Source organism: Pteropus vampyrus, unplaced genomic scaffold, assembly GCF_000151845.1.
Source record: "Pteropus vampyrus isolate Shadow unplaced genomic scaffold, Pvam_2.0 Scaffold262, whole genome shotgun sequence".
NCBI classification, from domain to species: Eukaryota; Metazoa; Chordata; class Mammalia; order Chiroptera; family Pteropodidae; genus Pteropus; species Pteropus vampyrus.
Genome location: NW_011889043.1, coordinates 149,216 through 162,584, shown reverse-complemented (window position 1 = coordinate 162,584; position 13,369 = coordinate 149,216). Strand labels below are relative to the sequence as shown.

Here is a 13,369-nt window from a genome sequence, read left to right as displayed (position 1 = left end):
TCTGGGTCATAGAAGCAGATAACAAGTATACCATACAAAAGACAGAAAGGAATTAAATTTCTTGTCTCTGTCTTCATTTATTGAGCAAATCTATATTTGCTTACTTGCTACATTATACCAAATACTACAGAAGGAATGCAATTAAGCTTTCTGTTAGATGACAGACTAAAAGAAATTTGCTGATTGGCCTAGGAATGAAATCTTCAAGTATAACCTCATGTAAAATCCAGTATTATTAAAAATATATAGTGAAAAATTCATTAAAAAAATTAAAATGTTTAACAGAACATAGTTACTTAATGTAAAAAGAAAGCGGTAAAAAATAAGGAACAAAAAAGTTATGAAACAGAAAAACAAGTAAAATGGAAGCTGTAAATTCAACTCTATCAATAATAACATTAAATGTAAATGGATTAAACTGTTTAACCAAAAGGCACATCTTGCCAAATTGGATTAAAAAACAAGATCCAACTATATTTGATTTAAAAAGTACCAACGGGTTGAGAGTATAAACAAAGAAAAAGATATATCACGCAAACAGCTACCCAAAAAAGCTGGATTGACTATACTTATATTGGACAAAATAGACTTTAAAATAAAAAGCATTACTAGAGGCAGAAGGGCATTTTATAATGAAAAAAAGAAAACAATTATAAACATACATGCACCAAACATCAGAACTCCTAAGTATATTAAGTAAACACTGGCAGAATTAAAAAGAAAAAGAGACAGCTCTACAATAATAGTAAACTTTAATGAATATTTTCCATAATAGATCATAGGGTAAGCCATGTAACAATAGCTATTTGGGGCTAGTGGCTACTGTATCAGATAGCTGCTATATATGGATATATGCTCCTTGGTGGTATCATCCTAAAATCTGCTGAGATCTTTTCCTCAATAGTTGAGCCATACAGGTGGGTACAGAATCCTCCATCACAGACACCATTACACCATTCTCCAGAGGTCTGCTCACAGACCCCATGGGTCATCACTATTCCTAGATCTCATTATCACTACACAAATAGAATGGGAGTGGGGAAGGGAAGGAGAGGAGATATTACATTCCCAAAAGATATTAGCCAGTAAGATCATTCTTACCAGCCAATAAAAGTCTTATACATACGAAAATGTTTTTTTGAAAAAACATATTTATAATATTAAAATGCACCCCTCTAATTTTTCAGTATCTCTTTAACACTTCTTAATACTTCATTTTAAAACAATTATTTGTTCCTAGGTGATTTAGCCTTTAAAAATCCTAAAAAAGCATTGCTTGAAATAAAAATTTTGCCACTAAAATCAGTCAATGATTTAGCCACAGATTAAAGAAAGGATTTCTTTTTGCTCTTCTTCAGACTCTGATGACGAAACATGTAACAAACTAAAATTCTAAATGCAATCCTCTTTACATGGCCATTTTTATTCTTCAAGGATTTTAATGAACTCCAATAATATTTATACCATTTCAAAATCAATAAGAAAAATTATATCAAATATACAGTGGTAAGATGATACTCTGTAAATAAAACACAATTCTTTTTCACAGTTTAAGTTTCCTTTAAATATTCTTTGGGGGAGGGCACACCTCCTCAATTAGAGAGGTCTTTTATTTCTTTACCCCTATCATGTCATGAATTCACAGGGAACGAGTTCTAGCAGCTCATGCTCCTCTCCACTGGTTCTCACGGTGTGCTTCTCAGGGTGGAGCAGGCTGGCATTCCAGTTGAACCTAGGTACCTTTCTCTTTGGATTCCTTCTTTTTTTGATCATTTTCCCTCACACATTTCTAAGAAGCTATCCTGGCTCCTGGAGTACCTTAATGTGCTCAACATGCACATTAATTCTCTTGGCAAGAACCTTGCCCTTAACTTGTTTGTTTACAACAATGTCAACCACATGCTGGGTAACACTGTAGTCTCTTCCAGTTTTGTTATCGTAACATTTGAGGGGCATTCCTTTTTGAATAGCACTCATTTCCTTGATATCTACAATAATTTCTGGTAGATTTGCATGTATGTGGCCAAAGGAACAACTCTATATTTTTTAAAAGGCCTAGAGAACATATAGCAGGTGCCTCTCCTATTTCCCTTAGTATTGGTCATTTTGGCAAATTACCGGAGGATGGCAATTCTGGCCAAAAGGTTAAAATACAATTTACTTCAACATAAAAAGGCATTACTTACTGTGCTTTTATCCTTCAGAAGTTTTTCAATGACTTCAATTAACATTTCCTTCTGCTCTGGATCAAGGCTAAGACATAAAAAGAACATACATTAAATTTTTTCCCTTTAATTCTAACTTTAAATGAGGCCAATGATTTCAAGAATATTGAGAAATTTTAAAATAAATTTTAAATTTTAAGTTTAAAATTTTTAAATTTTCATTGTGAAAATAAAAACAAACAGAAAACAAATTTAAAGTAAAATGGAATGCTTTTCTCCCAAATGGCTAACCTTTCTCTCTAAAGTTGCTGATATTAATTAAACCCAGATACCAATATTATTAAGAAAGTATTTAAAGAACAAATTCACTTCTAAAAAAAAGTTAGAAACCCTTAAGAAATTAACTACAAGTAAATAAACCACAATTTTTTTTAACTGTGGAGATAAAAATAACAGGATAATCATTTTTTTTAAACTATGGATATATAATTGTCAAAAATGAATATACAGAATTTCCAAATAAGAATTTTGTATCATCCTAGTTCACTGATGCAGACATGTATTATAAAACCTGCCATCTAAAACCAAGAAACATAAGCAAAGGCTTACATAGGTACAGAATTAAGAAATGCATCTTAATAGCAGCTTTAAGCATTGAGATATTGACAACATAATTTCTTCCCTACATGGAATTCAATTGTTGGGTTACTGAAAAGCTGAACAATGGGTATACCAAGATAAATAAGACAGAGTTTAGTAAACAGTCCCAAACATAATCACATCGTATAACAGATAAATAAAAGGGATTATGAAGATAAAGAGGAAGAGCACAATGAAGGCAGGAAGGTTAGGGAGGATTTCTTATAGGAATTGACATCTTAGAGGAATCTTAAACAACTTGACCTTAGGGCTGGAGAAAGGAGGAAATTTTCTAGGTAGAGACTAAAGGAGGAACAAGAGATGGTAATGAAATAAAAACATTTTATGAAGAGGATTAACCAACAGTACTGAACTACTAGACTGTAAATTCAAGGCAAGGAGAGTACAAGATGAAGCTGAAGAAATAAAATGGAGCCCAGTGATAGACTTTTAAACCATCACAGTAAACTCTGATCTTATTCTACAAGTTTATAACAAAAAAAGACAATGAGTGAGAAGCATGTTATCTGACAGTTAATCTAAGAAAATGAGTTTTTACTTTGTACAAGCATTATATGTTTATTATTAATCATTATAATTATCTGAACATTCAACCTTTCAATTCTTTCAAATTTCAGTTCCAGTCTCTCTTCTCTAAGCAGTCTTTCCTAACTTATGCCATTCCATTACATCTTTACATTATGAAACCCCATAATGCCCTAACTATTAAAAAGCATTTTTAGTGTGCCTTTGTATATACATATAAATCATATGTTAAAATCTTATTCAATTATAGATTGCCTTTAATTACTTGGCATATTTGATTTTTTTCCTCAAATATGTGATAATACATCCCCTACTGTTTTCAAACATTTTACAAACATAACACCAGTAACATAAAATAATCTTGATAAAAGTTTGTAAAATAAATGGTAACAGAAAATAATACTAAATTATCACAGGTAATTTTTTTGGCAATATGTTTACCACAGAGATCAAGGCATTGTATTTTAATAAAAACATCATACAAATACGGTATGGTGCTATATTTAAAAATTAGTATTTAAAAATTATTTAATAAAATAGCTCTTGTAAAGAATCAGACATGGAAAAATAGAAAACAAAGTAAGTCCAAACGATAACACACATACAACTCTACCCTACAATAAACAAACAAAAAATCTTAATTTTCTAATAATATATGTGTATGTGTACATGAGAGACTATATAAATGGGAATTAAAATTCTGATTATTTTTAAGTTATAAAATTTATAAATTATCCCAGGCTCTAATAGGCTCACAAGTAAAAACCTGCATAGGGTCTCTAAAACCGAAACAAAACTAAAGATGTCTTAAGAATGTGGGAGAAAAACACAGTCACTGTGTGAACTTAGAACAGACTAGTTCTAAGAGCTAATAAAATAAGCCATGGGCTATAACATTACATATAGCATTAGAGATCTTTGATACTAACAAAGCACCTACCTGTATAATTTTTGAATTGCATGGGCTGCATTCTTCCTAACATATGGTGATAAATCAGCAGAAGCTTCCTTAATAGCGAGCATCATAATCGGTACAATAATTGGCACTCTAATACTTGACAGAACTCTCAAAGCACTTGCACGAATTAGTTGATTTGGGTCCTAAAAATAGTGCAAAAATATTCATCAAACTTTCAAATTTACAAAATTTCAAAGACATCTTTATGACACAGTTAATAGGTTCTTTTAGGGTGCGATATAACAATAGCAAAAAAAAAAAAAAAAGCTACTTAATTTAAAATAAACAACCAGTATATGGAAATGGATAAGGAAAAAAAGAGAATTTTTTTTTCTAAATATAAAAATATTTACTTCTCAGAATAATGTTTTAACAAGAAAACTAATGATTTCAATTCTAGTTGATCACTGATTACTAAACCTGCTAGGTTTTTTGAGTTTTGTATTAAAATGCTGCAGGTCACAAATTTTATCTTTAAAAGAATCATGTCCCCTCTTTGCATACTTTCAACAAATAGTTGGTATAATGATGAAGATGCATGAGAATGATTATGCTGAATATAAACATACAGAAACTGAAACGTAGGGCAAGGTCCAGTTGGTTATATAAATTATTTTCTAAGGGTATTGAATAGGCACTGTGAGAGGCCTTTCAACTCTTCCAAAAACACTACTGTGCCACTTAGTGAATTATTGCTCCACTTCTTTAAATGACACACCTATAACTGTGCAGAAACCCTGTAGCTATTTGCCTGTTCACTCTATTATTTACCTTCAGAGCTCGCTGAAAAGTACTTATGGATAAGAGTGCCAGATCCTGCTGTTCTTCGGCATATCGAACGAGGTAAACATATACCAACTTCTTGATCTGTTAAAAAAAAAAATCATTTAATCCTAGCCAGAGTAATTCAAAATTCTGTATTTTCTATACCAAAATTTATTCTTAATTTTCTTGAAGTAAATAAGTGAACCTGGTCATAGCTTAGATTGTAAAATAAAGATAATATACTGTAGAATAAAAAATGACAACAGAAAACTCTTGTAAAATAAGAATTTTAATAATTCAATCTATAATAGTAACATCCTATCGAGATGTCCTTCCTCTTGAAGGGAATAAAAAGTCCCTGAGCAAAACTCATAAAAGAATATTAAAATATTAAGTGAATTGCAAAAACATTTTCAGAATGAGGGATACAAATAATAGAAAGAACTTGGGCTCTGTCCGCTAACTATGTGGTGTAGGAAGGAGCTTATGTTTCTTCATCTGTCAAAAGGTGCTGGAACCTCAAATCTGATTCTATAGTAATATTCACATTCCAATATGCATTACATGATATCATCTGCTCAGTAAGAATAATATGTGACAATAATACCAATTTAATGTAATAAAAATTCCAAAAGTCAGGGAGTGTGTTCTGAAAACTGTTTTTAAAGACAATTTAATCGCTAAGTTTATAACAAAATTATGATGAACAGAAAAGTTAAATGAAAATTGCTTCCTTCTGTCACTGCTCATAGCCTGTATCTCCCTTCTCAAATATCTTCAGATAGAACTGCCTGATTAATCTCCTTATATATCACTATAGTACATACCTAAGTTTATGAAATGTTCAAAGAGCATAAGAAATGAAAGGAAGTAGCTGGAAATAGCTAGAATTGATGCTGCAAAGGAGAAACAGTGCTACGCTGGCCCATATTTTATATCATACTAATTAATCTATAGTACTTTCAAGACAACTGTTACGGCCTTCTTTCCTTCACACTCCAATTTCTCCTGACAGAGCACAGTTTTGCATTCCTTTACCAACCTTCTGCTCACTTCTGAACTCACTCCAATTTGTCTCTAATTCTTTCAGTGTGGCATTCTAAACCACAAATGAAGTCTAAGCAGAACACACTAGATAAGACTTTGTTCCAGATATGGTGCTTCCACTGATACAACTCATTCTTAATTTTAACAATATACATTTTCCAAATGCACTATTGACTAAATCAACCCATACTTGAGTACTGTCCTAGTGAGGTTTTTATTTTCTTTTAGAAGAAGGGCAAGATCTTCCATTTACCTATAAAAATTTTCAATAACTTAAATTCAACCCAAAATTATCCTAAGATAATTTTCGACCTTAATTTGTAATTCAATTTATTTTGCTATTCTTCGTAATTTCATGAGCACAAGTGAAAACTTAATGAACGTATTTCTACATCATCATTATTAACAAAAATGCTAAACACCATTTTAAGTTGTTATCAATCCATTATTCCATACTATATCACAGGGTCATGGGTGAAAGTAACAAAAATTTATTTCCAATTACTTTTTATTGCTAAATGAATCCATAAAATCTTAAAAACAAAATCTACAATCCTTAACTCAGTACTCAATATAGTCCAAAATCTGTCTCAAACTTCCCTTCTAGTCAAACAGAAACAGTTCCTAAATATAACTTGCATTTTTTATTTCTATCTCCATTGAGGTTATCACCTATTGTTCCCCAAGTTCCATTCATCAAAATCTTACACAAAAGCAAAAATAAAATTATAAAAAGTCTATTAATATGTGAATAGTAAAATACAGTACATCCATATAACACTATACTATCCAGCCACTACATATAGAATTAAATAAATCTACATCTGACATTAAAAATATGTCCTTGTAAAATTTTTAAAGGTGTATAAAAAATAGATACACACATATCATATTTTTATCAATCTAAGATAGACCATCAATTTTAAAATGCACCATTATATCATGAACCACAGAGAAAGGAATAAAAATCCCTGCCAAGCATAAGTCACCGTCAATTGTTAAGGTAAGTCCCAACTGTAGATACTTTAAAATAGAAAACAAATGTCTTAGAATGAACACAATATGGTAATAATAGTAAATACATATACGGCACTAACTATGTGCCAGGCATTGTTCCAAATGTTTTCTTAGATTAATTCATTTTATATTCACTACTCAATGAACAGGTCTTACTATGCCTATTTTACAGATTAAGAAACTGAAGCACAGGGAAGTTAAGCAACTTGACTAATAAAGCACATCTATTAAAGGAAGAACCAGGATCCACACCAGGTGAACATAAAAGTTGAGAAATCTATACAGTCAAATGTTAACAATGATTATCTCTGGATGCTGGCATATTTATTAATTTTGTGTTCGGATAAAACAATAAAGATATTTTCACTTTAGGGATGAATCTTATCTTTCCAGACATCCACCAACACAAAATGATATTTTCTCTAATTATAAAAGTATTTTAAATCTCTTCTTCATAAAAAATCTCAAGCTGAAATTATTTTTAAGATCCCTACAAAGACAGCTTTTTCTGTAGCGTTGGCAACATACAGCCACCAAAACTGTTGTAAACCTGTTTAATAGATCATTAAAAACCCAGCTAAATGAACAAACTTTTGGAAGTTAAGCAATCTGTGAATGTTAATCAACCAGGAACAAACTCTATCCAAAAAAAAACACACCTCTGACTGCCAATCAATCAATAGCAGTCTCACCTAAGTGACCACGCATCTACATATGGTCTCAATCCACTTGGTCTCCTGAAAGTCCATAAGCCAAGTGGAACCAAGTGATCTTATACAAATGGGTTCCCAAATTATGTGATTCTAGTATACAAGATGGCAACCAAATGATCCAAAATATAACCAATGTATTAGATTATTTTTAAGTGGAAATGCAAGTTTTTTAAATTCTTAAATTCCTAAATTATAATTTAAGAATTTAAAAAATTCTTAAATTCTTAAATTATAATTTAGGAAGCACATATCTAATTGAGGTAAAGATAATTTTCTCCCCAACCAGATTTTAAAGTTCCTAAGATTACAACACTTATAGGTTCTGATTTACAGTAATTTCAATGTATCAAATCAACACACAAGAGGTATTTAAGTAGATATTTCTCAAATCTACCCTGGAACGAACATGAGGTTATTTAGTTCAGGAACCATTCCTTACTTATTTATATATTTTCATTACTCATCACATTGGAGGCATATACTAAGAGCTCAATAGTTACCAGTTGAATGAAAGAAACATCACAACCCAATGGCAGACTGAAAAATATGAAGATATGTTTCATTAGACTGCTACATTTAGGATCTAAGTTACCACCACCAATATAATTCACCGACAATCGACATACTACGAGGAAATGATAAGTATTAAGAAGATTATCTCCAAAGTCTTTAATTAAGAAATTAATTATTTAGAAATAATTAAGAAATTAATCATTTAAAATATTCTTTCTCCTTACTAATTATATTCGTATCTCCATCTACAATTCTCTGGAAAGTTTTGAAAGAATGGGTTAGAGTCCACCTATCCCCTCATCTTGTGATTTCCCAGTAACACCTTTATTTACCAAGTAACTGTACAGCCAACTTTTTAAAGCTGAATTACAAGCTCCAGAATATATCCAGAGGTTTATATTGGCAACATTAAAACATTCAGAAACACAGCTGAGCTAGCAGGTATTGCTATAATTACTCACTATTATAGAAAGATTTTTGTGACTGTTATAGTAAAAGTATAACAATATTAAATCACAGAAGGTTGCAAAACACTAAATTTGTTCTAGTTCTGTTATAAGATCAATCAATATTGACCACAAGAGGCCTATGCACTGACTGGCTGCAGGTGTGCAGAGAAAGCCTACTTTCCCTGAAACCATTCTGTGACCAGAAATGGGAGTACTTAAAGCTCCGTGACTACAACATTCTCTGATCAGTTACTTTCATTCAATGTTACAACACTCCTTGCTGTAAAGCTAATCATAGCAGAGCCCCAGTAGGCTGGAAGAACACAGGCAGATCTTTTTAATTAGTTTATCAATACTGGTACATCAAACTTCATGAGTTATTGACTAAACCTTTGATTATTTCTGTACTATAACCACTGATTGCTTACTAGGTCACTTTTGGTATCATTTGACATCGAATGGCAGATGACGTATAGCTCAACTGTGTGTCTAAGGGAGCATGTACTTGTAAAAATGAAATTTTGCACTTGATAGCAATAAAACATCAATCAATTCTTTGAACATAAATTTTGAAAAGCTTATGTCAGTTTTCCCAAAACATCTAAGGATTAAGCATGTTTCAAAAAACTAAAACGATATTTCAAGAACAAAAGAAATCCAAACAAATCTAATTATGTTTATAGGGACATTTTTATTGTAGAACATTAGGCAGCATACCAGAATCTGATTGTAAAGGAAAAGATGAACAAATAGAAAAGTTCTACTATTATAACTGAAAAGTACATACAGCTTTGAAGGAACAATAACTACTACAGAATTTTCTGTTTATAAGAAGACTACAAGTTCAGGGAGAACGCGTTAATTTATAACCAATATCTAAGGAGTTGGTTATTTCTACCCATATTTAAAACATAACAAATTTATACCAATGCCAGATACCTCCCAAAGGACAGCTAATATCCAATGTTGATAAGTGGTCAAAGACACTAAGGTGGAAAGAGGAGGAAGAACTCACCAAACGGCAAGGACTGCTCTAAAAGGGTCTACGATGGGTTCTGAAGCCAAGCAACCTGGCTTTGGACTTTGACTCTTCCACAGACTAGCTGTGACCTTGATCAGATAATTTAACTTTTCTGTTACCTTGTCTTCATATACAAAATATAGAAAATGACAGAACCAAACTCACAGGGTGATGTGCGAGGGGGTACTATTGTATAATGTTATTTGAAAGTAGACTGTGATAACTTACAGATGTATATTGTAAATCCTAGTGGAAGACTGTAATAAGTTAAAGATGCACACTGTACACTCTAAAAGAGCATCTACCGAATAAACAAAACCAAGAGATGTGGCTTTAATTATAATATTAATCCTTAATTATAAGTGAAAAATTTTCCCTATATCCTTAATTTCTACCTGTTATACTCCATTTATCTCCATTTAAAATATCTGCCCTGACATCACCAGATCTTTGAAAATATTCTTCAGTGGACACTGTTTCTTCTCCCAAACTTCCCAGACTCAAAAAGACGACCAGGCATATTTCTTGATGATCACAGTTGCTAACAATGGGCAAATAGGAGGCATGTCTGTTGGCATTTTCACTTTCATGCAGATATCATAACTTCTACCAAGCAAACATACCCTCCTCAAAAATCAACAAAAATCTAGCGATACTTAAATATCTTATGTTGCATTTTAAGTAACTAAAAAGTATGATTTTTTTTACAACAAAACAAATCATGAAAATTATGAATCAGAATGGTACCTCAATATTTTTACTGGCCACATTCTTCACAACAGCAGGAAACAGTTCAGATGCATTTTTCCCTTTTGCAATCATCTGAAGAATTAAAACAGAATATTAGAGCCAAATCTTTTTAAAAATTATTCATTTGAAAACAAACCATAAATTCCACATTATTTAAAAGACTGAATCAGCAAATAAACTATGGAATTAACATGTTAAACTGAGTTATCTTACTTATCCCAACCATCTGTGGCAAAGAGCAATCTATCTCTTGCATAGCAATATAAATACAAAAATACACAGACATTTTAAGGAAGAAATATATAATAGTTTAAGACACATAAGAAAATATTTACAATAGTTTTCTCTGGCTAATAGGATTGTAAATACTTTTTAAAATATTTGCACTAGTCTTCATTCTCCAATTCTTACATTAAAGAGGTACTGCATTTGCAATGGGGGTGGAAAATAAATGTTATTTTGCACAGAGTCTTTTCTCCTTGGTTTTATTTCATAGGTTCCTCTACTTCTCCAACTATTACTTTTTAAAGTTCCCTTCACCAAGTCCTCTGTCCATTCAAGTTCTGTGTACCACCACCTATTCGGGCTACACTATTCTACAACTTCTGAAATTGCTAAGATTTCATTCACTCTCATGACTTAACTCTAACCTCTATTGGGATCAATTCCACAAACTCTAGCCCTAACTCTTAGTTCCACTTCTCTAACTGGGCATCATTAGATGTCTCTCATCCCAAAGTAGTTATGTCTAAAACCAAACTAATCTTTCATTAATGCTAGAATTTCCCTTCGCACTGCTACTGCCCTAGCATAGGTCAGTAACCTCACAAAGGACTTTTTTCAACAATCTCCTCCTCCTATCCATAATGTACATCGCTGACGATTTAATACGCTTAAAACACTATTATGCACGTCAGCCTCCCTCAAAGATTTCAAAAGCCCCTGACTGCCTAAGAGTTCAAACTATTTCACTTAATATTTAAATACCTTCACAATTTACACTAACACCTCTTTTAAGCTCATCACCCATTACTGTTCTACACCAATGCTACTATGAAGATAAACTGATCTATCCACTACCAGTATATTCTCTGGCTCCTTTATGACTGTGCGCCTGTCATGTCCCCAACCCAACTCTTTCTTATTTTTTTAAGTTCTAACCTTTTATCTAATCAAATTTTATCATTCTCCCTTGCTAGAGTCATCTCCTAACACCTAGCTCACTATGGCATCCAATCCTAATTTCCTCTGGAATATTTTAATATACATTCTTCATTTGAAATTTCCAATGTGCTATCTTTTATTTCTGTTTATTTCAGTTTTATGTCTACCTGTATTCCCATATCCTTCAGTTTCATTCTCAGAATGTATTTTTATGTTCTTCAATAGTCCAGACTTTGGTAGCCACAAAATAAAATTTTAACTACAGGATAATTTTTTGGAAAGAGATTCTTAATGAACTACATACCATATCTAAGAAACTATCTTAAAAAATAAAAAAGTATTAGTTTTGTGAATTTACGACAAATGTTTTATAAATACCATGTGATACTTTAAGCATTACAATCTCAGCTAGCAATTTCTCAGAAGACCTTTCTACATGACAGCTTTAAGATACTCTAAAACAAGCTAGTCCTTTCATATTCTATTTCCTTACCTGTACTATTATTTGAGTATTTTGTAAAATCTGCTTAGTTTTACAGAAAGTTCACGAAATACTTCAGCTAAAACATCTTTATATGATTTTTACACCTCTCTCAATTTCCTCATCTGTAAAATAAGGAGAGAGTGATTAAATGTTCTCTAGGGCCCCTACCTTCAGTTACTCAATGATTATCTAATGTAAGTCAGAGATCCTGTCCTATTACATCCTATTCTAAGGTTTCCTCAACTTTATTCTACAGAATGATATTCAAAAAGATGCTAATACATAAGGGAAGAAAAAATCCTACTGTCACATTCACTCAACAAATATTTGCTGAGAGGACACTACATGCCAACGACTATTCTAGGTCTTGGGGATACAACCAACAATACAAAGTCCTTGCCTGTTGGCAATGAGTCTTTCTACTGGGGGTGAGGAACAATAAACAAATGAATGTAATATGAGAAGTGGTAAAAGAGAGTACTATGCTTTAGTTAGTATTTGCATGGTATATATTTTCCCATCCTTATATTTTTAATCCATCTATATCATTATATTAAAAATTGGGTTCTCCTAGGGAACATATACTTGTATCTCGATATTTTCATCCAATCTGACCACCTCTTTTAGTTGGTGGCTTTAGATCAATTATATTTAATATAATTATTGTATTTATATATAGGTCTACAATCTTATGTTTTCTGTTTATTCTGTGTTTTCTGTTCTTCTGATCACCATTAATCCCCATTACTTGGTAATTTTTTAGCACTTAGTATTTTAATTTTTATATTGACTTTTTGACTATATCACTTTGTATAACTTTCAGTGGTTCTTCTATAGGGATTATCAGATAAACAGATAATCAAACCTTTTAGTCTACTTAGAATACTGTACCACAACAAATAAAATGTAGAAACTTTACAACCCTATAGGCTCTTTTAATCCCACCTCCCTGCAAGCCTGTATGTTACAGCTATTATACAATATATTACATCTACACCCATTGAAAACCTTTGATAGTGGTATAACTTAAGAAGAACAAAATTAGTCCTTTATGTTTATAAGATATTTGCCATTTCAACTGATCTCAATCAAAATCCATCTGCTATCATTTCCCTCCCGCCTGAAGAACTTCTATTAC

The 13,369-nt window shown here is 31.8% G+C and overlaps 1 protein-coding gene across 2 annotated transcripts in view; it reads right to left on the bottom strand.

Moving 5' to 3' along the window:
• The window catches only part of AP3B1 (adaptor related protein complex 3 beta 1 subunit), a 219,935-nt gene that overhangs the window by 167,427 nt on the left and 39,139 nt on the right, over positions 1–13,369 (bottom strand). For both annotated transcript variants that reach the window (XM_011375121.1, XM_023520419.1), the window contains exons 3-6: positions 10,581–10,655; positions 5,080–5,175; positions 4,291–4,451; positions 2,187–2,253 (exon numbers count right to left, since the gene is read on the bottom strand). In XM_011375121.1, coding sequence (XP_011373423.1) covers positions 2,187–2,253; positions 4,291–4,451; positions 5,080–5,175; positions 10,581–10,655 — 399 coding nt within the window. The remainder of the gene's footprint in view (positions 1–2,186; positions 2,254–4,290; positions 4,452–5,079; positions 5,176–10,580; positions 10,656–13,369) is intronic.